This window comes from Anolis carolinensis, unplaced genomic scaffold (assembly GCF_035594765.1).
Source record: "Anolis carolinensis isolate JA03-04 unplaced genomic scaffold, rAnoCar3.1.pri scaffold_7, whole genome shotgun sequence".
In the NCBI taxonomy this organism is placed as follows: domain Eukaryota; kingdom Metazoa; phylum Chordata; class Lepidosauria; order Squamata; family Dactyloidae; genus Anolis; species Anolis carolinensis.
In genome coordinates, this window is record NW_026943818.1 from 33,700,621 (window position 1) to 33,727,168 (window position 26,548).

Below are 26,548 nucleotides of genomic sequence, written 5' to 3' on the forward strand. Positions count from 1 at the left end.
ACCTTCTAGATGGTCTTTGGAGGTCTCTTTGCTTACCTATGGTCTTATGAGACCTTCTAGATGTTCTTTGGAGGTCTCTTTGCTTACCTATGGTCTTATGAGACCTTCTAGATGTTCTTTGGAGGTCTCTTTGCTTACCTATGGTCTTATGAGACCTTCTAGATGGTCTTTGGAGGTCTCTTTGCTTACCTATGGTCTTATGAGACCTAGATGATCTTTGGAGGTCTCTTTGCTTACCTATGGTCTTATGAGACCTTCTAGATGTTCTTTGGAGGTCTCGTTGCTTACCTATGGTCTTCTGAGACCTCCTAGATGGTCTTTGGAGGTCTCGTTGCTTACCTATGGTCTTCTGAGACCTTCTAGATGGTCTTTGGAGGTCTCTTTGCTTACCTATGGTCTTCTGAGACCTTCTAGATGGTCTTTGGAGGTCTCGTTGCTTACCTATGGTCTTCTGAGACCTCCTAGATGGTCTTTGGAGGTCTCGTTGCTTACCTATGGTCTTCTGAGACCTTCTAGATGGTCTTTGGAGGTCTCTTTGCTTACCTATGGTCTTATGAGACCTTCTAGATGGTCTTTGGAGGTCTCTTTGCTTACCTATGGTCTTATGAGACCTTCTAGATGGTCTTTGGAGGTCTCGTTGCTTACCTATGGTCTTCTGAGACCTTCTAGATGGTCTTTGGAGGTCTCTTTGCTTACCTATGGTCTTATGAGACCTTCTAGATGGTCTTTGGAGGTCTCTTTGCTTACCTATGGTCTTATGAGACCTTCTAGATGGTCTTTGGAGGTCTCGTTGCTTACCTATGGTCTTCTGAGACCTTCTAGATGGTCTTTGGAGGTCTCGTTGCTTACCTATGGTCTTCTGAGACCTCCTAGATGGTCTTTGGAGGTCTCTTTGCTTACCTATGGTCTTCTGAGACCTGCTAGATGGTCTTTGGAGGTCTCTTTGCTTACCTATGGTCTTCTGAGACCTTCTAGATGGTCTTTGGAGGTCTCTTTGCTTACCTATGGTCTTCTGAGACCTTCTAGATGGTCTTTGGAGGTCTCGTTGCTTACCTATGTTCTTATGAGACCTTCTAGATGGTCTTTGGAGGTCTCTTTGCTTACCTATGGTCTTATGAGACCTTCTAGATGTTCTTTGGAGGTCTCTTTGCTTACCTATGGTCTTATGAGACCTTCTAGATGGTCTTTGGAGGTCTCTTTGCTTACCTATGGTCTTATGAGACCTTCTAGATTGTCTTTGGAGGTCTCGTTGCTTACCTATGGTCTTATGAGACCTTCTAGATGGTCTTTGGAGGTCTCTTTCCTTACCTATGGTCTTATGAGACCTTCTAGATGGTCTTTGGAGGTCTCTTTGCTTACCTATGGTCTTATGAGACCTTCTAGATGTTCTTTGGAGGTCTCTTTGCTTACCTATGGTCTTATGAGACCTTCTAGATGTTCTTTGGAGGTCTCTTTGCTTACCTATGGTCTTATGAGACCTTCTAGATGGTCTTTGGAGGTCTCTTTGCTTACCTATGGTCTTATGAGACCTAGATGATCTTTGGAGGTCTCTTTGCTTACCTATGGTCTTATGAGACCTTCTAGATGTTCTTTGGAGGTCTCGTTGCTTACCTATGGTCTTCTGAGACCTCCTAGATGGTCTTTGGAGGTCTCGTTGCTTACCTATGGTCTTCTGAGACCTTCTAGATGGTCTTTGGAGGTCTCTTTGCTTACCTATGGTCTTCTGAGACCTTCTAGATGGTCTTTGGAGGTCTCGTTGCTTACCTATGGTCTTCTGAGACCTCCTAGATGGTCTTTGGAGGTCTCGTTGCTTACCTATGGTCTTCTGAGACCTTCTAGATGGTCTTTGGAGGTCTCTTTGCTTACCTATGGTCTTATGAGACCTTCTAGATGGTCTTTGGAGGTCTCTTTGCTTACCTATGGTCTTATGAGACCTTCTAGATGGTCTTTGGAGGTCTCGTTGCTTACCTATGGTCTTCTGAGACCTTCTAGATGGTCTTTGGAGGTCTCTTTGCTTACCTATGGTCTTATGAGACCTTCTAGATGGTCTTTGGAGGTCTCTTTGCTTACCTATGGTCTTATGAGACCTTCTAGATGGTCTTTGGAGGTCTCGTTGCTTACCTATGGTCTTCTGAGACCTTCTAGATGGTCTTTGGAGGTCTCGTTGCTTACCTATGGTCTTCTGAGACCTCCTAGATGGTCTTTGGAGGTCTCTTTGCTTACCTATGGTCTTCTGAGACCTGCTAGATGGTCTTTGGAGGTCTCTTTGCTTACCTATGGTCTTCTGAGACCTTCTAGATGGTCTTTGGAGGTCTCTTTGCTTACCTATAGTCTTATGAGACCTTCTAGATGGTCTTTGGTGGTCTCTGCTTACCTATGGTCTTATGAGACCTTCTAGATTTATAAATATATAATAGTTATTAATTTATATTATTTATTTATAGAAAGTGATCTATCTGCTTAGCCTCACCTCCGAAATACGAGCCGTCCGACAGCTTCATCTCTTTGTTGCCTTTCGTGAGGACGCTCACCACCCCGTGCTGGATGAAATACATCTTCTTGCCGATGGTCCCTTCGCGGATGATGTAGTCGCCGGGCTGGAAGACCTCAAACTTCAACTTGGTGAGCATGGCGGTCACAAAATTGGGGTCGGCGTTGGCAAAGAGAGGCATGGAGGCCACCAGCTTCCGGCAGTTGAAATTGACAATCTCCTGGCGGGGGAACAGACCAAAGAAATGGCAGGAGGGGAGGTTGAATAAGGTCATAGGATCCTACCATACGTTCCCGGAAGGGTACGTACCTCTCGCAAGGGTTCGTTGAGCTCCTCCAGGATGCTGTCCTCATCAAACATCTTCCCCTGGTACCGATGCTCATAGTAGTCATGGATCTTCTGCCGAAAGTCGGCCGGCAGCTTGTGGAAGGACATGTACTGCTCCACTTGCTTGTACTGTAAGAATTGGACAAGAGGAGGTCAGTGCAATGGCAGATATTTATGCCTTCATAAATTATTTGTCATATTTCTTTCCTCTTGTTAGAACAAGGCAGCATCCATGGCTCTTCCCTCACCCTTTCCCAACCTCAGTGTTGCACCTCAGCACTGGTTCACCTCGCTCTTAATTAAGCTTCCAAAATCAACGTTGTTTCATCTGAAATCTTTCCCTGTTTCACCCTATTTAACCATGCTTACAAGCTAAGAAAGCATTCCTCTGACCTTGGGTTCCCAGACATTTACTAGCGATTCTCACAGAACACCTGGGATGAACTCTTAATCTTGTGTCTATATCTAAGGAAGACTCCTCTGACTCACTGCCAGAGCCACCTGGACTTTGTTGATGTTCAAATTCTTGTGAAATGTCACCCTTATCACTAACTTCAGCTTCCCTGCTAGCCTGCATTTCAACATTTCCTTGGTCAACCTGCAAAAACCCAAATCCCCCTTCATCATCAGACTGAACCACAACACTCAGGCCATGTCATGTTCTCAAGAAAAGATCCTGCTATATATGACCACAGCAGCTACACAATTGCGGAAGAGCATGGTGATGCCCTTGGATAAGAACTGGACCGAGGAAATACTTCAAATGCCAGAAATAGATGAATTAGATAGGTTGGTAAAATAAAAAACAACACGTAAATTTCCAAAAGATGGATAGAATATTAATATTATAATGTAATACAATATAAAAATAGTAATTATACACTATTATGGTATACAATAGTCTCTCACTTATCCAAGCTAAACGGGCTGGCAGAACCTTGGATAAGCGAATATCTTGGATAATGAGGGATTAAGGAAAAGCCTATTAAACATCAAATTAGGTTATGATTTTACAAATTAAGCACCAAAACGTATACAACAAATTTGACAGAAAAAGTAGTTCAATTTGCAGTAATGTTATGTTGTAATTACTGTATTTACGAATTTATCACCAAAATATCATGAGATATTGAAAACATTAACTACAAAAATGGCTTGGATTATCCAGAAGCTTGGATAAGCGAGGCTTGGATAAGTGAGACTCTACCGTATTTATATTACATGTAACATTACTAATAATATTACAATGTAGTGTTATAGTACAATATAGTAATACAGTAGAGTCTCACTTATCCAACACTCGCTTATCCAACGTTCTGGATTATCCAACACATTTTTGTAGTCAATGTTTTCAATACATCATGATATTTTGGTGCTAAATTCATAAATACAGTAATTACTACATAGCATTACTGCGTATTGAACTACTTTTTCTGTCAAATTTGTTGTCTAACATGATGTTTTGGTGCTTAATTTGTAAAATCATAACCTATTTTGATGTTTAATAGGCTTTTCTTAATCTCTCCTTATTATCCAACATATTCGCTTATCCAACGTTCTGCCGGCCCGTTTATGTTGGATAAGTGAGACTCTACTGTATATAATGCTTATATAGTGCTATATTAATAATATAATATATTGTATGTATATATAACATGTAACCCGCCCTGAGTCCCCTTCTGGGTGAGAAAGGCAGGATATCAATGTCGCTAATAATAATAATAATAATAATAATAATAATAATAATAATAATAATAACAATATGTGCAATTTCACAGACACCATGATGAAGAAATATTCATTTCTGCCTTTTCTCCGGTCATCATTTGTGACTGGTTGAGATGAATCTCCTTTTTTAGTTGAGCTTACATTTTTTGTGATTACGGTACTTAATCAGAATGAATAACAACAACAACAACAACAACAACAACAACAGCCCTACAACCTGAAAAACAGAAGCAGACATTTCTAGGATGAAGCAACACATCCTTCCCTTGACACAAAAAAGGTTCCAGTCACCACGATTCTGGGGAAAATATAGTGCTCTGTCATGACAGAGGTGCTTTAAGGTCTTCTTGTCATTAGTGGCAATTGGTTCATTCCTTGATTAATTCAACCATGTTAACATCAGTTAAAAAATAAGTATATTAAAATCCTTTAATCCTTCTGGATGCAGAAAAAAAAACATACACATTTAATATGAATCCCCTCGGGGAGATAGGGTGGGATATAAATAAAGATTATTATTTTTGGGTTGTTGTGTGTTTTTCGGGCTGTATGGCCATTTTCCAGAAGTAGTCTCTCCTGACGTTTCGCCCACATCTATGGCAGGCATCCTCAGAGGTTGTCGACACCAAAGCTTCCAGCAATTGAGAAGAAAACATTGAAGGGGCAACTATGCTTTAGAATGAATCCCAGTCTCTCTTGGAAGTTAGATAACTTCCTTAGAGTGGGTGCGACTATTATGTGTGGAAAAAAATATGCCTTCAATCAATTTGACGACCACCATTGTTGTGGACTCTATAGATCTTTCTTGTCCATTCAGAAGCGGATTTGTACTGTGATATTGACCATTCAGAGGCGGCATCAAGGAACTTTCGATGCAATGTTTTGTTGTGCCAGCTGTCAGCTCTAGTTTGTAGTGCGGTTTTCTTGTACTGGTTTTTTGTCTGCTGTGCTTTGACAAGTTTCTAATTTTTTACTTCAATCAAAGCAGGTTCTTCACTTTGCTTTACATATTCTGCCAGGGCATGTTCTTCTTATTATTATTTTTGTCAAGGAACTTTCCATGCAATGTTTTGTTGTGCCAGCTGTCGGCTCTAGTTTGTAGTGCGGTTTTCTTGTACAGATCCTGCTCTAGTTTGTAGTGCGGTTTTCTTGTACTGATTCTGCTCTAGTTTGTAGTACGGTTTTCTTGTACTGATTCTGCTCTAGTTTGTAGTGCGGTTTTCTTGTACTGGTTTTTTTGTCTGCTGTGCTTTGAGGACTTTCTGATTTTTGACTTCAATCAAAGCAGGTTCTTCACTTTGCTTTACATATTCTGCCAGGGCATGTTCTTCTTCTTCTTCTTCTTCTTCTTCTTCTTCTTCTTATTATTATTATTATTATTATTGTATGCACTGGATAACAATTAAAAGCACTCTCCATTGGGAGAAGGAAAATGCAGGAAAACAAACTCACTGCAAATGTAGGCACGTTTTGTTGTCTTTGGGGGGATTGTTAGGAAATGCTGGCAGGAGAGAGGGACTTGTTATTCCCGCGAGACCCACCTGCTCAGGTCAGCCAAGCATCAAGACGGATGAAGAGGGAAACAGGCAATTGGAGGCGATTGTGCTTTTCTCTCTCTGCCCCGTGGCCCAGGGGACCCTAGATTGGAAGGAGCCAGTGACAGCTGCTTCCATGACTTGATCCTTTAGAGCTTTGAGGGCCTCTCCAGGGTCGGGAGGGCTGTCAGAAAGCACGAGGAGGCTCGATCTGGCAATAGGAATGGGGAGGGAGGGAGCCCTACTTTCCACTGAGACCAGGCATCATTCACAGTGTCAGTTCCAGCCCAAAACGTTGACTCTCTTGCGCATCCTCAAGTCCCTGAATACAATCTCAATTATCACAACTCAATCAACAATCCTTTGTTTCTGAATTAAAATCAGAGGCCACGTTCAGGCCTTTCCTGAAAAAAAATACGACTCAGAGCCCCCTGGAAAGGGGGGCGTGGCTCCTACTCCAGAGGGCGGGGCTGAGCCTCTCCCCTAGTCCAAGATGCAGGGCTGCGAGGGGAGGTGGGCGGGGCCACAAATGGGCAGCCAGGACTGGGATGGGCGGAGTTACAAGCTCTGAGGTAGGGCTGAGCTTCTATCCCTGTCCTGCGGTGCCTGCCAGGACACAGGGGGCGGGGCTAGAGGAGGGGGCGGGGCCTCTTCCCAATTGCCTGACAGGGCTGAATCTCCATACCCCGCCCCCGTGTTCTAACAAGGGCCTCAGGGGAGGTATAGAGGTTCAGCCCTGTCTTGCACTCTTTGGAGGAGGCCCCGCCCCCACCCCTAGCCCACCCTTTAGTCCTAAAAGGCCCCTCAGGAGAGGTATAGATGCTCAGCCCTGTCTCAGGCTCTTGGGAGAAGGCCCCACCAACACCCCTAGCCCCGCCCTTTAGTCCTAAAAGGCCCCTCAGGAGAGGTATAGAGGCTCAGCCCTATCTCAGGCTCTTGGGAGGAGGCCCCACCCCCACCCCAGCCCCGCCCTTTAGTCCTAAAGGGCCCCTCAGGAGAGGTATAGAGGCTCAGCCCTATCTCAGGCTCTTAGGAAGAGGCCCCACCCCCACCCCAGCCCTGCCCTTTAGTCCTAAAAGGCCTCTCAGAGAGATATAGAGGCTCACCCCTGTTTCAGGCTCTTGGAAGGAGGCCCCGCCCTTTAATCCTAAAGGCCTCTCAGGAGAAATATAGAGGCTCAGCCCTATCTCATGCTCTTGGGAAGAGGACCCGCCCCTTTCCCTAGCCCCGCCCTTTAGTCCTAAAAGGCATCTCAGGAGAAGTATAGAAGCTCAGCTCTATCTCAGGCTCTTGGGAGGAGGCCCCGGCCCCACCCCTAGCCCCACCCTTTAGTCCTAAAAGGCCCCTCAGGAGAGGTATAGATGCTCAGCCCTATCTCAGGCTCTTGGGGAGAAGCCCCACCCCTTTCCCTAGCTCCGCCCTCTGTGTCTCAACAAGCGTCTCAGGAGAGGTATAGATTCTCAGCCCTGTTTCTCGGTCTTGAGAAGAAGCCACGCCCACTCCTCTATCTCCGCCCCGTGTCTTAACAGGCACCTCAGGTGCTCAGCCCTGTCTCCGGCACTTGGGAAGAGGCCCCCTTGGATCACTGTAGTGTCCACAAGGGGGCGGTAGAGCCCAATTTGGGAATCACTGATCAAAACAGAAGACCCTGTGATTCGTTAGGTCCATGTCACCCTTTGTTGACACAGATACTTCCTCACACACACACCTCTCTGTATCCTGCCCCCCACCCCACGTACCTTCTCCTGATATTGTCGCCGGGAGGAGTCCAGAGACTGGATCAGAGCCGTGGCATGGCCGATGAACATGGCGTAGCAGGTGGCCCCCACAATCATGCTCAGCATGGTCAGCCAGATGTCGGTCATGCTCTCCGGGGCCTGCCGCCCGTAGCCGATGCACAGCATGTGGCTCATGGACTTGAAGAGGGCAAAGGAGTACAGCTCGCTCCACGAGTCATTCTGAAACAACAAATCGACCTTAGGAGGGGAATGCTTTCCAGACCACGACAACATGCATTTGAGAAACCACTATCCAGGAGGAGCGCAGAGAGTATTTCTCCTGGCATTACACTTATCTCAGAACTACCGTATATACTCGAGTATAAGCCCAGCTGAATATAAGCCGAGGCACCTAATTTTACCACGAAGAATTGGGGAAACTTATTGACCCAAGTATAAGCCGAGGATGGGAAATGAAGCAGCTCCTGGTAAATTTCAAAATAAAAATAGATACCAATAAAATTACATTAATCGGGGCATCATTAATAGGCCGGGCTGTGGCGCAGCTGGCTAGTAACCAGCTGTAATAAATCACTACTGACCGAGAGGTCATGAGTTCAAAGCCCGGGTTGGGTTAAGCCCCCGACCATTAAATAGCCCGGCTTGCTGTTCACCTATGCAGCCCCAAAAGACAGTTGCATCTGTCAAGTAGGGAAATTTAGGTACGCTTTATGCGGAAGGCTAATTTAACTAATTTACAACATCATAAAACTGCCAGCAAAACACGAGGAAAGGAATGAGGAAGTACAGCCACTAGTGGACGGTGAAGCAACAGCTCCCCCTGTGGCCGGAATCGTGAAGCTGGAAAAAAATATTAAATGCCTCTGTGTCTGTCTATATATGTTACTTGTCTGTTGGCATTGAATGTTTGCCATATATGTGTTCATTGTAATCCGCCCTGAGTCCCCTTCGGGGTGAGAAGGGCGGAATATAAATACTGTAAATAATAAATAATAACAATCAGTAGGTTAAATAATGTATATGGATACAGATATGCAGGTACATGGATCTATATGTATATAGGATTTGCAAAGACCTGCAAACATATGAGGGGAAAATTCATATATAAAATTAATGTATATAGATAGATACTGTATATACTCGAGTATAAGCCTAGTTTTTCAGCCTTTTTTTAAGACTGAAAAAGCCCCCCTCGGCTTATACTCAGGTGAGGGTCCTGGTTGGCTTATATTTGGATCAGCTTATACTCGAGAATATATGGTACATTTATTATTTTTTTCTATTATTATTGGTATTATTACATTTATTATTTTTCTCTATTATTGTTACATTTATTATTGTCCTCTATTATTGTTGCTACTATTACATTTATTTCATTCTGATTTTATTATTATTATTCCATTTATTATTTTACTCTATTTATTATGACATGTATTATTTTCCTGTATTTATTATTATTATTATTATTATTATTATTATTATTATTATTATTATTATTATTATTGCATGTATTATTTTACTCTATTATTATGAAAAGGATACATAAGCACATTTACATTGAAGATGAGAATAATGATTTGATCAGAGTTGGGCAGTCTTATCTTAAATTTGAGCTTTATGTAAATATTCAAAAACATTGAACCTATTGATGTCTCAATTAATGTAATTTTATTGCTATATATTTTTATTTCTGAAATTTACCAACCTCAGCTTATACTTGAGTCAAAGATTTCCCAGTTTTTTTGTGGTAAAATTAGGTGCCTCAGCTTATATTTGGGCTGGCTTATACATTATACATTACTATATTGTACTATACCACTATATTGCAATATTATTGTCAATATTACATGTAAAATTTATATACAATTATAATAGTGTATTATTATTATTATATTGTATTACATTATAATACTGTCAATATTATATGTACATACAATATATTATTAGCCTAGCACAATATAAGCATTATATATTACTACGTATATTGTACTATACCACTATATCTCAATATTATTGTCAATATTACATGTAAAATAAACATACAATTTTAATACTGTATTATTATTATATTGTATTAATTATAATATTGTCAATATTATATGTACATACAATATAATATATTATTATCCTAGCACAATATAAGCATTATATATTACTACGTATATTGTACTATACCACTATATTGCAATATTATTGTCAATATTACATGTCAAATAAATATACAATTATAATAGTGTATTATTATTATATTGTATTACATTATAATATTGTCAATATTATATGTACATACAATATAATATATTATTAGTCTAGCACAATATAAGCATTATATATTACTACGTATATAGTACTATACCACTATATTGCAATATTATTGTCAATATTATATGTACATACAATATAATATATTATTAGTCTAGCACAATATAAGCATTATGTATTACTACGTATATTGTACTATACCACTATATTGCAATTTATTGTCATTATATGTACATACAATATAATATATTATTAGCCTAGCACAATATAAACATTATGTATTACTACGTATATTGTACTATACCACTATATTGCAATTTATTGTCAATATTATATGTACATACAATATAATATATTATTAGCCTAGCACAATATAAACATTATGTATTACTACGTATATTGTACTATACCACTATATTGCAATTTATTGTCAATATTATATGTACATACAATATAATATATTATTAGTCTAGCACAATATAAGCATTATGTATTACTACGTATATTGTACTATACCACTATATTGCAATTTATTGTCAATATTATATGTACATACAATATAATATATTATTAGTCTAGCACAATATAAACATTATGTATTACTACGTATATTGTACTATACCACTATATTGCAATTTATTGTCAATATTATATGTACATACAATATAATATATTATTAGCCTAGCACAATATAAACATTATATATTACTATGTATATTGTACTATACCACTATATTACAATATTATTGTCAATATTACATGTAAAATAAATATACAATTATAATAGTATATTATTATTATATTGTATTATAATATTGTCAATATTATATGTACATACAATATAATATATTATTAGCCTAGCACAATATAAGCATTATATATTATATTATATAGCACGTATATTGTACTATACCACTATATTGCAATATTATATACAGTAAGTACATAGGGATTGCAAATACATGCAGCGGGTTAATGCCTATATATCTGTAGGAGAGTTTAACAAATATTTCAGGAGAAAATGCTTTTATAAGATTAATAGATATATATTTTTCTTCTTCTTGAGCTGCAAGGGCTTCTTTCCCTTTTCAAAACATTAAGAGCAAGGGAGGCTTTGGAAAACACACTGATAAGGGAGGGTAAGAGAGAAATATTATCATATATTGCAAGCCAAGGGAGGCTTTTTCAGCTCAAAAAAAAGGCGCGAAACCTCTGCTTATCTTCAAGTATATACGGTATCTTTCCTCTCCTGTAAACCAGAGGGTTGGACTACATGACCTCTGAGGACCCGGCCCATCCAGTGACTCTGTGGTTGAAATCTGCTTCAAAAATAATGCCATTTATTGCCTTGCAGTCAGCAGGAAATCGCCTCGAGCAAGGAGCGGCTTCATCCCTCCCACTGACAGCTGTTATTCAAAGATGGGAAAGGGCTGCCTGGCTGGAAGCAATTTTAGCTGGAAATTGGAGCGGGTCAAAATGTACCAGCTTTACATTTCAAAACATATTGTATAATAAAAATATGGTTTTAAACTAATTTCGCCTTTAAAAAACTACTTGGTTGCCTATTTATTTTCCCAGGGATTTAGGAAAGTTTTTCTTAATTAAATACTTTCTTGACTTTATTCAGAGTTTTGGCACTAATCAGCCTCTGTACGTAGCAATGGATTTCTTGGTTTTATTAATTGCCAAGTTATGCTGTTTTATAACTATGTCATTATATTGTGTTTTATATTTATGGATTATATGTTAATTTATGTTGTGGTTGGGTTGTTTTCTTATGTAAGCCACCCCGAGTCCCTTTGGGGAGATGGAGGCGGGGTACAAGAATAAAGCTATTATTATTATTAATTTTATTATTAATAATATTTACTTATTTATTAGCGACATTTATATCCCGCTCTTCTCACCCCAAAGGGAACTCAGGGTGGCTTACAAGTTACTGTATATACTCGAGTTTAAGCCTAGTTTCTCAGCCCTTTTTTTAAGACTGAAAAAGCCCCCCTCGGCTTATACTCGGGTGAGAGTCCTAGTTGGCTTATATTTGGGTCAGCTTATACTCAAGAATATATGGTACGTTTATTATTTTTCTCTATTATTATTGGTATTATTACATTTATTATTTTTCTCTATTATTATTGGTATTATTACATTTATTATTTTTCTCTATTATTGTTGCTACTATTACATTTATTTTACTCTATTTTTATTATTAATAATACGTTTATTATTTCACTCTGATCTTATTATTATTATTACATTTATTATTTTATTCTATTTATTATTACATGTATTATTTTCCTGTATTTATTATTACTATTACATGTATTATTTTACTCTACTATTATTAAAAGAATACATAAGCACATTTACATTGAAGAAGATGCGAATAATGATTTGATCAGAGTTGGGCAGTCTTATCTTAAATTTGAGCTTTATGTAAATATTCAAAAACATTGAACCTATTGATGTCTCAATTAATGTAATTTTATTGCTATCTATTTTTATTTCTGAAATTTACCAACCTTGGCTTATACTTGAGTCAACGATTTCCCAGTTTTTTTGTGGTAAAATTAGGTGCCTCAGCTTATATTTGGGCTGGCTTATACATTATACATTACTATATTGTACTATACCACTATATTGCAATATTATTGTCAATATTACATGTAAAATTTATATACAATTATAATAGTGTATTATTATTATTATATTGTATTACATTATAATACTGTCAATATTATATGTACATACAATATATTATTAGCCTAGCACAATATAAGCATTATATATTACTACGTATATTGTACTATACCACTGTATCTCAATATTATTGTCAATATTACATGTAAAATAAACTTATACTGGAGTCAATGTTTTCCCAGTTTTTTGGTGGTAAAATTAGGTGCCTCGGCTTATATTCGGGTCGGCTTATACTCGAGTATATACAGTATACATACATACAATAAATTAGGAATATAGCACTATATAAGCATTATATATTATTATATTGTACTATACGACTATATTGCAATATTATTAATAATATTACATGTAATATAAATATACAATTGGAATAGTGTATAATTATTATTATTATTACATTGTAATATTATTATTACATCATAATATTATCAATATTATATCTATATACAATATATTATAATTATAGTACAGTGGTTCCCAAATTTATTTGGCCTGCCGCCCCCTTTCCAGAAAAAATATGACTCAGAGCCCCCTGGAAAGGGGGTGTGGCTTAGAGGGGTGGGCGTGGCTCCTGCTCAAGAGGGCGTGGCTGAGCCTCTCCCCTAGTCCCAGATGCAGAGCTGGGAGGGGGAGGGAGAGGTGGGCGGGGCCACAAACGGGCGGCCAGGACTGGGATGGGCGGAGTTACGAGCTCTGAGGCAGGGCTGAGCTTCTATCCCTGTCCTGCAGTGCCTGCCGGGACACAGGGGGCGGGGCTAGAGGAGGGGGCGGGGGCTCTTCCCAAGTGCCTGATGGGGCTGAACGTCTATACCCCACCCCCATGTTCTAACAAGCACCTCAGGGGAGGTATATAGAGGCTCAGGCCTGTCTCCGGCACTTGGGAGGAGGCCCCGCCCTGCCCCAGGCCCCGCCCCGTGACCTAATTGGTGCCATCACCGCCCCCCCTGGATCACTGCAGCGCCCACCACGGCGCGGTAGCACCCACTTTGGGAATCACTGGTGTAGTATGAGTATTATATCTATATATATAAAAGAGTGATGGCATCACGGCGACCCACAAAACAACAAAACTACAGGCCCCCCAACCTCGAAATTTGACAACACAACCCATCATCCACGCCTCTAGGTTGATACAACAAAAAGAAAAGAAAAATAAAGTCCTAATTTGAGAGAGAGAGGAATAATTGCTTTTATCCAATTGCTGCCAGTTAGAAGGCTAAGCTCCTCCAACTTGGTCTCCTAGCAACCCAATAAAACATAATAAAAAACACTAAAAATTAATACAATAAAATACTATAATAACAGAAAATAACTAAAAATAATACAAGAAATAATAAAATATAATAAATAAAAATATAACTTACAATAAAATTAATAAAAAAAATACAAATAACGTCAAATAAAAATTACACAACAATTTTTAACCAATACCACCACCACTTTGCCACAGCAACGCGTGGCCGGGCACAGCTAGTATTATTATATTGTTAAATTGATACAGGAGACATGGTGGAAAGATGTCTCAACCAGGGAGCAAATCCGTTTCTAGTCTTTTCTGAGGACCCCACCCATTCCCCACTGCGCCGAGCGGCAGACCTACCACCATGCCGTTGATGGACACCCAACAGTCGCTGGGGAAATCCTGCAGCATCGGCACCAGGAACTGCAGGCAGCCATCCCAATGGCACAGGAGCAACATCATCCCAATGAGGTTGATGATCCGCATGACAGCGCTAGCCAGGTCGTAGGTCATGTGGAATATCTGCAGAAGGGAGAAGGGAAAGAGGAAGTCAAACTGGAGTCCTCATCGAAGAATGGTTACTTGGATCAAGAAGCATCTATGGTCCAAACAGAGCTTGGCTAAGTTACTTTTTGGACTGCAACTCCCACAATCCCAGATCCTGTTCACCGGCCCTGTTGATTCACAGATTTTGGGCACTACACAAAAGGGGCTTTCATGGGATTGTAGTTTTAATAATAATAATAATAATAATAATAATTGAAGTCAAAAATCAGAAACTCCTCAAAGCACAGCAGACTAAAAACCAGTACAAGAAAACCGCACTACAAACTAGAGCTAACAGCTGGCACAACAAAGCATGGCATGGAAAGTTCCTTGACAAAATGGAAGGAAAAGCTGATAAGGAGAAGACCTGGCTCTGGCTCACGAATGGGACCCTGAAGAAGGAGACAGAAGGCCTGATCCTTGCAGCCCAGGAGCAAGACATCAGAACAAAGGCCATTAATAATAATAATAATAATAATAATAATAATAGAAGACCTGGCTCTGGCTCACAAATGGGACCCTGAAGAAGGAGACAGAAGGCCTGATCCTTGCAGCCCAGGAGCAAGACATCAGAACAAAGGCCATTAATAATAATAATAATAATAATAATAATAATAATAATAGAAGACCTGGCTCTGGCTCACGAATGGGACCCTGAAGAAGGAGACAGAAGGCCTGATCCTTGCAGCCCAGGAGCAAGACATCAGAACAAAGGCCATTAATAATAATAATAATAATAATAATAATAATAATAGAAGACCTGGCTCTGGCTCACAAATGGGACCCTGAAGAAGGAGACAGAAGGCCTGATCCTTGCAGCCCAGGAGCAAGACATCAGGACAAAGGCCATTAATAATAATAATAATAATAATAATAATAATAATAATAATAATAGAAGACCTGGCTCTGGCTCACGAATGGGACCCTGAAGAAGGAGACAGAAGGCCTGATCCTTGCAGCCCAGGAGCAAGACATCAGGACAAAGGCCATTAATAATAATAATAATAATAATAATAATAATAGAAGACCTGGCTCTGGCTCACGAATGGGACCCTGAAGAAGGAGACAGAAGGCCTGATCCTTGCAGCCCAGGAGCAAGACATCAGGACAAAGGCCATTAATAATAATAATAATAATAATAATAATAATAATAATAATAGAAGACCTGGCTCTGGCTCACGAATGGGACCCTGAAGAAGGAGACAGAAGGCCTGATCCTTGCAGCCCAGGAGCAAGACATCAGAACAAAGGCCATTAATAATAATAATAATAATAATAATAATAATAATAGAAGACCTGGCTCTGGCTCACAAATGGGACCCTGAAGAAGGAGACAGAAGGCCTGATCCTTGCAGCCCAGGAGCAAGACATCAGGACAAACGCAATTAAGGCCAAGATCGAAAAATCAGCTGATGACCCAAAACGCAGACTGTGCAAGGAAACCGACGAAACCATTGATCATATCCTCAGCTGCTGTAAGAAAACTGCACAGACAGACTACAAACAGAGGCACAACTATGTGGCCCAAATGATTCATTGGAACCTATGCCTCAAGTATCACCTCCCTGCAGTTAAGAACTGGTGGGATCACAAACCTGCAAAAGTATTGGAAAATGAGCACGCAAAGATACCGTGGGACTTCCAAATCCAGACAGACAAAGTTCTGGAACACAACACACCAGACATCACAGTTGTGGAAAAGAAAAAGGTTTGGATCATTGATGTCGCCATCCCAGGTGAAAAACAACAGGAAAAGCCGCCCTGAGTCCCCTCGGGGAGAAGGGCGGGGTAGAAATATTGGAAATAAATAAATTGGAAATAAAAACTCAGCCGCTATCAGGACCTCAAGATTGAACTTCAAAGACTCTGGCAGAAACCAGTGCAGGTGGTCCCGGTGGTTTTCGGCACATTGGGTGCCGTGCCAAAAGATCTCAGCCAGCATTTGGAAAAAATAGACATTGACAAAATTACGATCTGCCAACTGCAAAAGGCCACCCTGCTGGGATCTGCACGCATCATCTGAAAATATATCACACAGTCCTAGACACTTGGGAAGTGTTCGACTTGTGATTTTGTGATACGAAATCCAGCATATCTATCTTGTTTGCTGTGTCATAATAAAATAATAATAATAATAATAATAATACATCACACAGTCCTAGACACTTGGGAAGTGTTCGACTTGTGATTTTGTGATACGAAATCCAGCATATCTATCTTGTTTGCTGTGTCATAATAAAATAATAATAATAATAATAATAATACATCACACAGTCCTAGACACTTGGGAAGTGTTCGACTTGTGATTTTGTGATACGAAATCCAGCATATCTATCTTGTTTGCTGTGTCATAATAAAATAATAATAATAAAAATAATAATAATAATAATAATAATAATAATACATCACACAGTCCTAGACACTTGGGAAGTGTTCGACTTGTGATTTTGTGATACGAAATCCAGCATATCTATCTTGTTTGCTGTGTCATAATAAAATAATAATAATAATAATAATAATAATAATAATAATAATAATAATAATAATACATCACACAGTCCTAGACACTTGGGAAGTGTTCGACTTGTGATTTTGTGATACGAAATCCAGCATATCTATCTTGTTTGCTGTGTCATAATAAAATAATAATAATAATAATAATAATAATAATAATAATAATACATCACACAGTCCTAGACACTTGGGAAGTGTTCGACTTGTGATTTTGTGATACAAAATCCAGCATATCTATCTTGTTTGCTGTGTCATAATAAAATAATAATAATAATAATAATAATAATAATAATCATACATCACACAGTCCTAGACACTTGGGAAGTGTTCGACTTGTGATTTTGTGATATGAAATCCAGCATATCTATCTTGTTTGCTGTGTCATAATAAAATAAAAATAATAATAATAATTTATTTACGCCCCGCCACCATCTCCCAGAGGGACTCGGGGTGGCTTACAAAGCACTCAAAGGTTCAACACACAAAATACAAACATTGCAGAAACAATAACATAAAACATTAACAGCCAACATAAACCACCTGATTAAAATCAGTAAAATGCAGCAATAGCTGTAGGTATTAAAATAACAATAGTCAATCTCAGTCATGTAAAGTGCTTGGTGAAATCTATGGGTTCTCACATATATCCATTAAAGGTCTCTAAATATATGAAATGACTATATCTGGATCAAACTCATCTCTCCAAACCCAGGCCATTTATGAGATAATCGTCTGGATCCAACCCATGAAACTCATCCCAGGGCAGTTTACAACGTAATTCAGAACAAGTAATAAACCAAGCAGGAGACTTGTTAAACGTAATAAAGAGGCACAATAAAAGGTCCCCATAGAATCACAATTAAAAATGGCAAATATCTGGGTAGTTAAAACGGAGCAGCTGCAAGAAATGTAATAAATAAAATCATGGACCTGTTGGGATCTTATTCTCTCTCTTTTTCTGAATTTTGATTTCTTATATAAGAAATAAAGTCTACAGAAACATGCTGAATGGGTCTTTGTTTTTGTTTACATTATTATAATTGTATATTTATTTTACATGTAATATTACCAATAATATTGCAATATAGTGGTATAGTACAATATAGTAATATATTATGCTTATTTTGTGCTATGCTAATAATATATATTAATATAATATATTATATTGTAATATAATATAATAATAAGCCACCCGAGTCCCTGTTGGGGAGATGGTGGCGGGGTATAAATAAAGTTTTATTATTATTATTATTAATACAATATAATAATAATACACTATTATAATTGTATATTTATGTTACATGTAATATTATCAATAATATTGCAGTATAGTGGTATAGTACAATATAGTAATATATTATGCTTATATTGTGCTATGCTAATAATATATTATATTGTATGTACATATAATATTGACAATATTATAATGTAATACAATATAATAATAATACACTATTATAATCGTATACTTATTTTACATGTAATATCGCCAATAATATTGCAATATAGTGGTATACTACAATATAGTAATGTATAATGCTTATATTGTGCTATGTTAATAATATATTATATTCTATGTACATAAAATATTGACAATATTATAATGTAATACAATATAATAATAATACAATAATATAATTGTATATTTTACATGTAATATTACCAATAATATTGCAATATAGTGGTATAGTACAATATGGTAATATATTATGCTTATATTGTGGTATGCTAATAATATATTATATTGTATGTACATATAATATTGAAAATATTATAACGTAATACAATATAATAATAATAATACACTATTATAATCGTATATTTATTTTACATGTAATATCGCCAATAATATTGCAATATAGTGTTATAGTACCATATAGTAATATATAATGCTTATATTGTTCTATGCTAATAATATAATATATTGTATATACATATAATATTGATAATACTATAATGTAATACAATATAATAATAATACACTATTATAATTGTATATTATAGATTACATGTAATATTACTAATAATATTGCAGTATAGTGATACAGTACAATATAGTAATATATAGTGCTTATATTATGCTATGCTAATAATCTATCTATATATATAAAAAGCTTCTGGACTTTTTACCTAGAAGTAGGCAACGAAACTACACGACCCAGAACCATGAAACTTGGCAACACAACCCGCCGTCCTTGCCCCTTGGTTCCGACAACAAAACCAAACATCAGGGACGGAACCATGGCCCCCAAAACCCCAAAAACAGGAAAAACACATCTGCGCATGCGCCGACAAGGACGCAGCGTGCGGCCCTCACAGCATTGCGTAGTCGGGCACAGTGTCAGGACCCTGGCTGCAGAGCACCAATAACCTTACACAGAGGCCAGTCTCTATCTAATATCTTTATTAAAGAAATATATAAAATCAATAAAAACAAGTGAAGAATATAGTTCAGAAGCAGACCTTTCTGATGAGGTCAAATATAGTCCAGAAATGTATTGTCCAATATAAGATATTAGAGTTCAAAGTTTTAATCCACTTGACCGAAACACACACTTTGCCAAGCAATAGTGTGGGGAAATAACAGAGTCTTTAAAGTCCAATGAAGCTTGACAACAAGGCTGGAAATAAACTTGATTCTTGACTAGATCCGTGACTGGAGGCAAGACGAGCATGAAGCATGAACAGAGTCCGTGGTAAAACCGTGAGACAAGGCAAGGCTTGAAGCTTGATCCGGGAAGCAAGGAACTGGGATTACGAAGTCCACACACGATCTCTCTCCTCAAGCTGATCAATTGACTCCGCAAAGAATCCCTCGCGCCAAACACCTATATTGGGTCTCGTTTTCCCGCCAACAGAACTCTTTCCCTAGAGAACGAGAAGCGAAACCCAACTCTGTCCAGATGCATGACTCCTTAGAATTTCCCAAGGGAAGCAGGCCTAATCAGCCATTTGTTTGGCAGCGATTCTCAGGCTTCTCCGATTAGCCTCCCTGACTCCCCTATCTTTAGAATAATTTTCCCTCCTGGAAAACGGGGGGGAGTTCTGCCCAAGGCCTGTTTGGCTGAATTCTTGAGGGCAAACATCAACATCCTGCAGGTGAAGAGACTCCGGCTCTTGCTGAACCGGCGAAAACCCCATGTTTTCCTCTTCGTCTGCCACAATAGTACTAGGAACAGGACTACAAGGCCCATGAGTCATCACACACAGCTAGTATAATATATTGTATGTACATTTAATGGGGATATAAATGTCGCAAATAAATAAATACTACAACTGTGTGGTGTGAAAGGCCTCTGAGGGTCTCTCGATTTATTGGACTACATCTCCCATTATTCCCAGCCAGGTTGGTGGGCCTGCATGTAACTCCAGAGGGAAGTGTAAAAAAACAACAACAACAAAGCAGCCAATGGATCCCAAGGCTAAATGATTCTTAAAAGCTCTCTCCAGAGCCAGCCTTCTGTCACTTTGGCTATTACTGACAAATCAAAAGCCAATTTAGTCCAACTGTCAACTCTCCAAAGCTTATATGCTAATAAACAACCCAGACTTGGCTACCGCTCTGTATTGGCCATTATTCTCTTTAAATTATTTTTTATTGTACTATGTTTTTAAAGGCATTGCCTATGTTGTGAAGCTGCCTTGAGTCCTCTCTGGGGTTGAAAAAGGCGGGATAAAAGAGGTGCAAATTAATAAATAATAATAATAAATGAATTCAGTTCAGTCCATATAGAGATAGTACCATATATACTTGAATATAAGCCGACCCAAATGTAAGCCGAGGCATCTAATTTTACCACAAAAAACTGGGAAATCATTGACTCAAGTATAAGCCGAGGGTGGGAAATTTCAGAAATAAAAATAGATACCAAAAATTACATTAATTGAGGCATCAGTAGGTTAAATGTTTTTGAATATTTACATCAAGCTCAAATTTAAGATAAGACTGTCCAACTCTGATTAAATCATTATTCTCATCTTCTTCAATGTAAATGTGCTTATGTATCCTTTGAATAATAATAGAGTAAAATAATACATGTAATAAAAATAACAATAATAATAAATACAGGAAAATAGTACATGCAATAATAAATAGAGTAGAATAATAAATGTAATAGTAATAATAATAAGATCAGAGTGAAATAATAAATGTATTACAGTAGAGTCTCACTTATCCAAGCCTCACTTATCCAAGGTTCTGGATTATCCAACGCATTTTTGTAGTTAATGTTGTCAATACATCATGATATTTTGGTGCTAGATTTGTAAATACAGTAATTACAACATAACATTACTGCGTACTGAACTGCTTTTTCTGTCAAATTTGTTGTATAACATGATGTTTTGGTGCTTAATTTGTAAAATCATAACCTAATTTGATGTTTAATAGGCTTTTCCTTAATCCCTCCTTATTATCCAAGATATCCAAGCTTCTGCCGGCCTGTTTAGCTTAGATAAGTGAGACTCTACTGTAATAATAATAATAAACATAGACTAAAATAAATGTAATAGTAGCAACATTAATAGAGTACAATAATAAATGTAATAATAATAGAGTAAATTAATACATGTAATAATAATAATAAATACAGTAAAATAATACATGTAATAATAGAGTAGAATAATAAAATGTAATAATAATAAGATCAGAGTGAAATAATAAATGTATTACAGTAGTAATAATAATAATAATAAACAGAGTAAAATAAATGTAATAGTAGCAACAATAATAGAGTACAATAAAAATGTAATAATAATAGAGTAAAATAATACATGTAATAATAATAATAAATACAGAAAATAATACATGTAATAATAGAGTAGAATAATAAAATGTAATAATAATAAGATCAGAGTGAAATAATAAATGTATTACAGTAGTAATAATAATAATAAACATAGAGTAAAATAAATGTAATAGTAGCAACAATAATAGAGAAAAATAATAAACGTACCATATATTCTCGAGTATAAGCTGACCCAAATATAAGCCAACCAGGATCCTCACCCGAGTTTAAGCCGAGGGGGGCTTTTTTAGTCCTAAAAAAAGGGCTGAACAACTAGGCTTATACTTGAGTATATACAGTATTTTCTTTAGAATTAGGACTAGCTGTGCCCGGCCACGCGTTGCTGTGGCAAAGTCTGGTGGTATGGGAAATAAAGTATTGAGGGATTGGTGGTAGTTCAGGTAAAGGGTAAAGGTTTCTCCTGACATTAAGTCCAGTCATGTCTGACTCAGGGGGTTGGTGGTCACCTCCATTTCTAAGCCGAAGAGCCGGCGTTGTCCGTAGACTCCTCCAAGGTCATGTGGGTCAAAGCAGATAATATAAGATTCTAAACGGGTTATATAGCTGTGTGGAAGGGCCTTGAGTCTACACTGCCATATAATCCAGTGCAAATTAGATAATCTGTGGAAGAGGCCTAAGTGAGGCCTAAGTCTGCCTGTCCCCTAACTGAACCCTGGCTGTCCCTTGGCTGAGTTGGTTGCTAGGAGACCAAGTGGGCAGAGATTAGCCCTCTAAACTGACATCCACTGGATAAAAACAATTATTGCTCTCCCTCTAATTAGGACTTTATTTTTCTTTTCTTTTTTTGTTGTATTCTTTTGGGCATGGCCCCATGTAAGCCGCCCCGAGTCCCCGTTGGGGAGATGGTGGCGGGATATAAATAAAGTTTTATTATTATTATTATTATTATTATTATTATTATTATTATTATCATCATCAACCTGGAGGAATGGATGATGGGTTGTGTTGTCAAATTTCGAGGTTGGGGGGCCTGTAGTTTTGTTGTTTTGTGGGTCGCCGTGATGCCATCACTCATTTATATATATACTAGCTGTGCCCGGCCACGCGTTGCTGTGGCAAAGTAGTGGTGGTATTGGTTAAAAATTGTTGTGTAATTTTTATTTGACTTTATTTGTATTTTTTAATTAATTTTATTGTAAGTTATATTTTTATTCATTATATTTTATTATTTTCTTGTATAATTTTTAGTTATTTTTTGTTATTATGGTATTTTATTGTATTAATTTTTTGGTGTTTTTAATTGTTTTTTAGTGTTTTTATTATTTTTTATTGGGTTGCTAGGAGACCAAGTTGGAGGAGCTTAGCCTTCTAAACTGGCAGCAATTGGATAAAAGCAATTATTCCTCTCTCTCTAATTAGGACTTTATTTTTCTTTTCTTTTTTTGTTGTATCAACCTGGAGGCGTGGATGATGGGTTGTGTTGTCAAATTTCGAGGGGCCTGTAGTTTTGTTGTTTTGTGCGTCGCCGTGATGCCATCATTCATTTATATATATAAGAAGGAAGGAAGAATTGTGGAAGTTAACAGTGATGGGAAAGCTGGAGCTCACAGATGAAAAAGGTAAATTTCCAAAGGAGAAACACTTTTCTTAATACTTCAAAGAAATTGTTGGGTAATTCGCACACATCTCCACATCCTCTAGAATCCTTATGATCAGATCCACAAACCACTTCTTTCACACCAAAGGGCCCTTCTGAAACTCAGCTGTGTGTTTTATTAAGCTTGCAATGTGCAATAAAGATGCCACCAAGATTATTTGTTGTTTGAGTTCGGCACCCTCATTTGTCAGCTTGTCCGCTTCTGAGCGGATTTAGTTAATCATTTTTATTGCCGGAGTTTTATTTGATGGCTCTTTTCTATGGACAAGAGAGATATATGAACCGTCACTGGCAACCAGGCAGTGTGGAAGACCTACTATTCTCAGCATTCCTGTTCAATGGCTGGGGATAATGGGAAGTGAAATCCGACATTATAAGAAGGCTCAGCCTACAATATCTTTCTATGAGATTATCTATCACAATATATAAGGACAAGGACGTTTCAGAGGTCACCCAACATTTTTGGAAATCTCTATCAAGGAATAGGTAGGTTTCCCAAGGTCACCCAATAGATTTCCTTAACTTTGAGTTACTGTACTACTACTTCACTTCCCTTATCTATATGTACCGTATATACTCGAGTATAAGCCGACGGCACATGACAACACAAACGTTGCCAAGAAAACCCTGCAGATCACAATCAATTGAAAATAGTAATAATAATAACAGTAACAACAACAACTTGAAGGTACATGACAACAACACAGGTTCACCGTCAGTCAGAGTCCATTTGATAGTACAGTAGAGTCTCACTTATCCAACATAAACGGGCCGGCAGAATGTTGGATAAGCGAATATGTTGGATAATAAGGAGGCATTAAGGAAAAGCCTATTAAACATCAAATTAGGTTATGATTTTACAAATGAAGCACCAAAACATCATGTTAGACAACAAATTTGACAGAAAAAGTAGTTCAATACACAGTAATGCTATGTAGTAATTACTGTATTTATGACTTTAGCACCAAAATATCACGATATATTGAAAACATTGACTACAAAAATGTGTTGGATAATCCAGAACATTGGATAAGCGAGTGTCGGATAAGTGAGACTCTACTGTACATAGCAACAATGGGAATCACATTTTTGGGAAATGTCAGAGGAGGAAATACCATATATTCTCGAGTATAAGCCGACCCGAATATAAGCCGAGGCACCTAATTATACCACCAAAAAAAAAAAAAAAAACCCTGGGAAAATATTGACTCCAGTATAAGCCGAGGGTGGTAAATTTCAGAAATAAAATCAGATACCAATAAAATTACATTAATTGAGGCATCAGTAGGTTAAATGTTTTTGAATATTTACATCAAGCTCACATTTAAGATAAGACTGTCCAACTCTGATCCAATCATTATTCTCATCTTCTTCAATGTAAACGTGCTTATGTATCCTTTTAATAATAATAGAGTAAAATAATACATGTAATAATAATAATAATGAAAATAATACATGTAATAATAAATAGAGTAAAATAATAAATGCAATAATAATGATAAAAATAGAGTAAAATAAATGCAATAGTAGCAACAACAATAGAGAAAAATAATAAATGCAATAATAATGATAAAAATAGAGTAAAATAAATGTAATAGTAGCAACAACAATAGAGAAAAATAATAAATGTAATAATACCAATAATAATAGAGTAAAATAATAAATGCAATAATAATAATAAAAATAGAGTAAAATAAATGTAATAGTAGCAACAATAATAGAGAAAAATAATAAATGTAATAACACCAATAATAATAGAGAAAATAATAAATGTACCATATATTCTCGAGTATAAGCTGGCCTAAATAGAAGCCAACCAGGACCCTCACCCGAGTATAAGCCGAGGGGGGCTTTTTTAGTCTTAAAAAATGGCTGAAAAACTAGGCTGAAAAACTAAGGAGAGATTAAGGAGAAGCCTATTAAACACCAAATTAGGTTACGATTTTACAATTTAAGCACCAAAACATCATGTTATACAACAAATTTGATAGAAAAAGTAGTTCAATATACAGTAATGCTACGTAGTAATTACTGTATTTACGAATTTAGCAAAAAAAAATCACAATGTATTGAAAACATTGACTACAAAAATGCGTTAGATAATTCAGAATGTCGGATAAGTGAGTGTTGGATAAGTGAGACTCTACTTACTCTATTTTTATTATTATTAATACATTTATTATTTCACTCTGATCTTATTATTATTATTGTTATTATTATTATTATTTATTACTACAGTACATGTAATATTTTCCTGTATCTATTATTATTATTGCATGTATTATTTTACTCTATCATTATTAAAAGGATACATAAGCACATTTACATTGAAGATGAGAATAATGATTTAATCAGAGTTGGGCAGTCTTATCTTAAATTAGAGCTTGATGTAAATATTCAAAAACACTGAATTAATGTAATTTTATTGGTATCTATTTTTATTTCTGAAATTTACCACCCTTGGCTTATACTGGAGTCAATGTTTTCCCAGTTTTTTTGTGGTAAAATTAGGTGCCTCGGCTTATATTCAGGTCGGTTTATACTCGAGTATATATGGTATTTATATTCCCGTTGATATTAGTTTGATAAGCATTTGCAGGGCTATGCTGGGGTTTAAATATCCTAAATTCACTAGAGATCCTGACTGATCTTGGAAGCTAAGCAGGGTTGGCCCTGGCTAATATTTGGCTGGAGGGCTACCTCTGCATATCAGGAGCTGTAGGCAATATTTCAGGAGGAAAGAACTGGCAAAACCACTAATTTTTATATGTAAGATAACTGTGGCCGGAATCGTGAAGCTGGAAAAAAAAATGTTAAATGCCTCTGTGTCTGTCTATATATGTTGTTTGCCTGTTGGCATTAAATGTTTGCCATATATATGTATTCATTGTAATCCACCCTGAGTCCTTTTCGGGGTGAGAAGGGCGGAATATAAATACTGTAAATAAAATAATAATAATAATAATAATAATAATAATAATAATAATAATAATAATAATCGCAGTGATGTTGACCGGCTATATCTGCCTAGAAGATCAGGGGGCAGAGGACTCTTACA

General features: G+C 37.1%; 1 protein-coding gene across 2 annotated transcripts in view; it reads right to left on the bottom strand.

Annotated features, from left to right (window-relative positions):
* hcn2 (hyperpolarization activated cyclic nucleotide gated potassium and sodium channel 2) overlaps positions 1-26,548 on the bottom strand; it is a 162,090-nt gene that overhangs the window by 74,949 nt on the left and 60,593 nt on the right. For both annotated transcript variants that reach the window (XR_010000126.1, XM_062959555.1), the window contains exons 3-6: positions 14,386-14,547; positions 7,821-8,039; positions 2,801-2,947; positions 2,471-2,711 (exon numbers count right to left, since the gene is read on the bottom strand). Coding sequence is in view for 1 of the 2 variants with exons in the window: in XM_062959555.1 (XP_062815625.1) it covers positions 2,471-2,711; positions 2,801-2,947; positions 7,821-8,039; positions 14,386-14,547 (769 nt within the window). In the remaining variant the exon portion in view is untranslated. The remainder of the gene's footprint in view (positions 1-2,470; positions 2,712-2,800; positions 2,948-7,820; positions 8,040-14,385; positions 14,548-26,548) is intronic.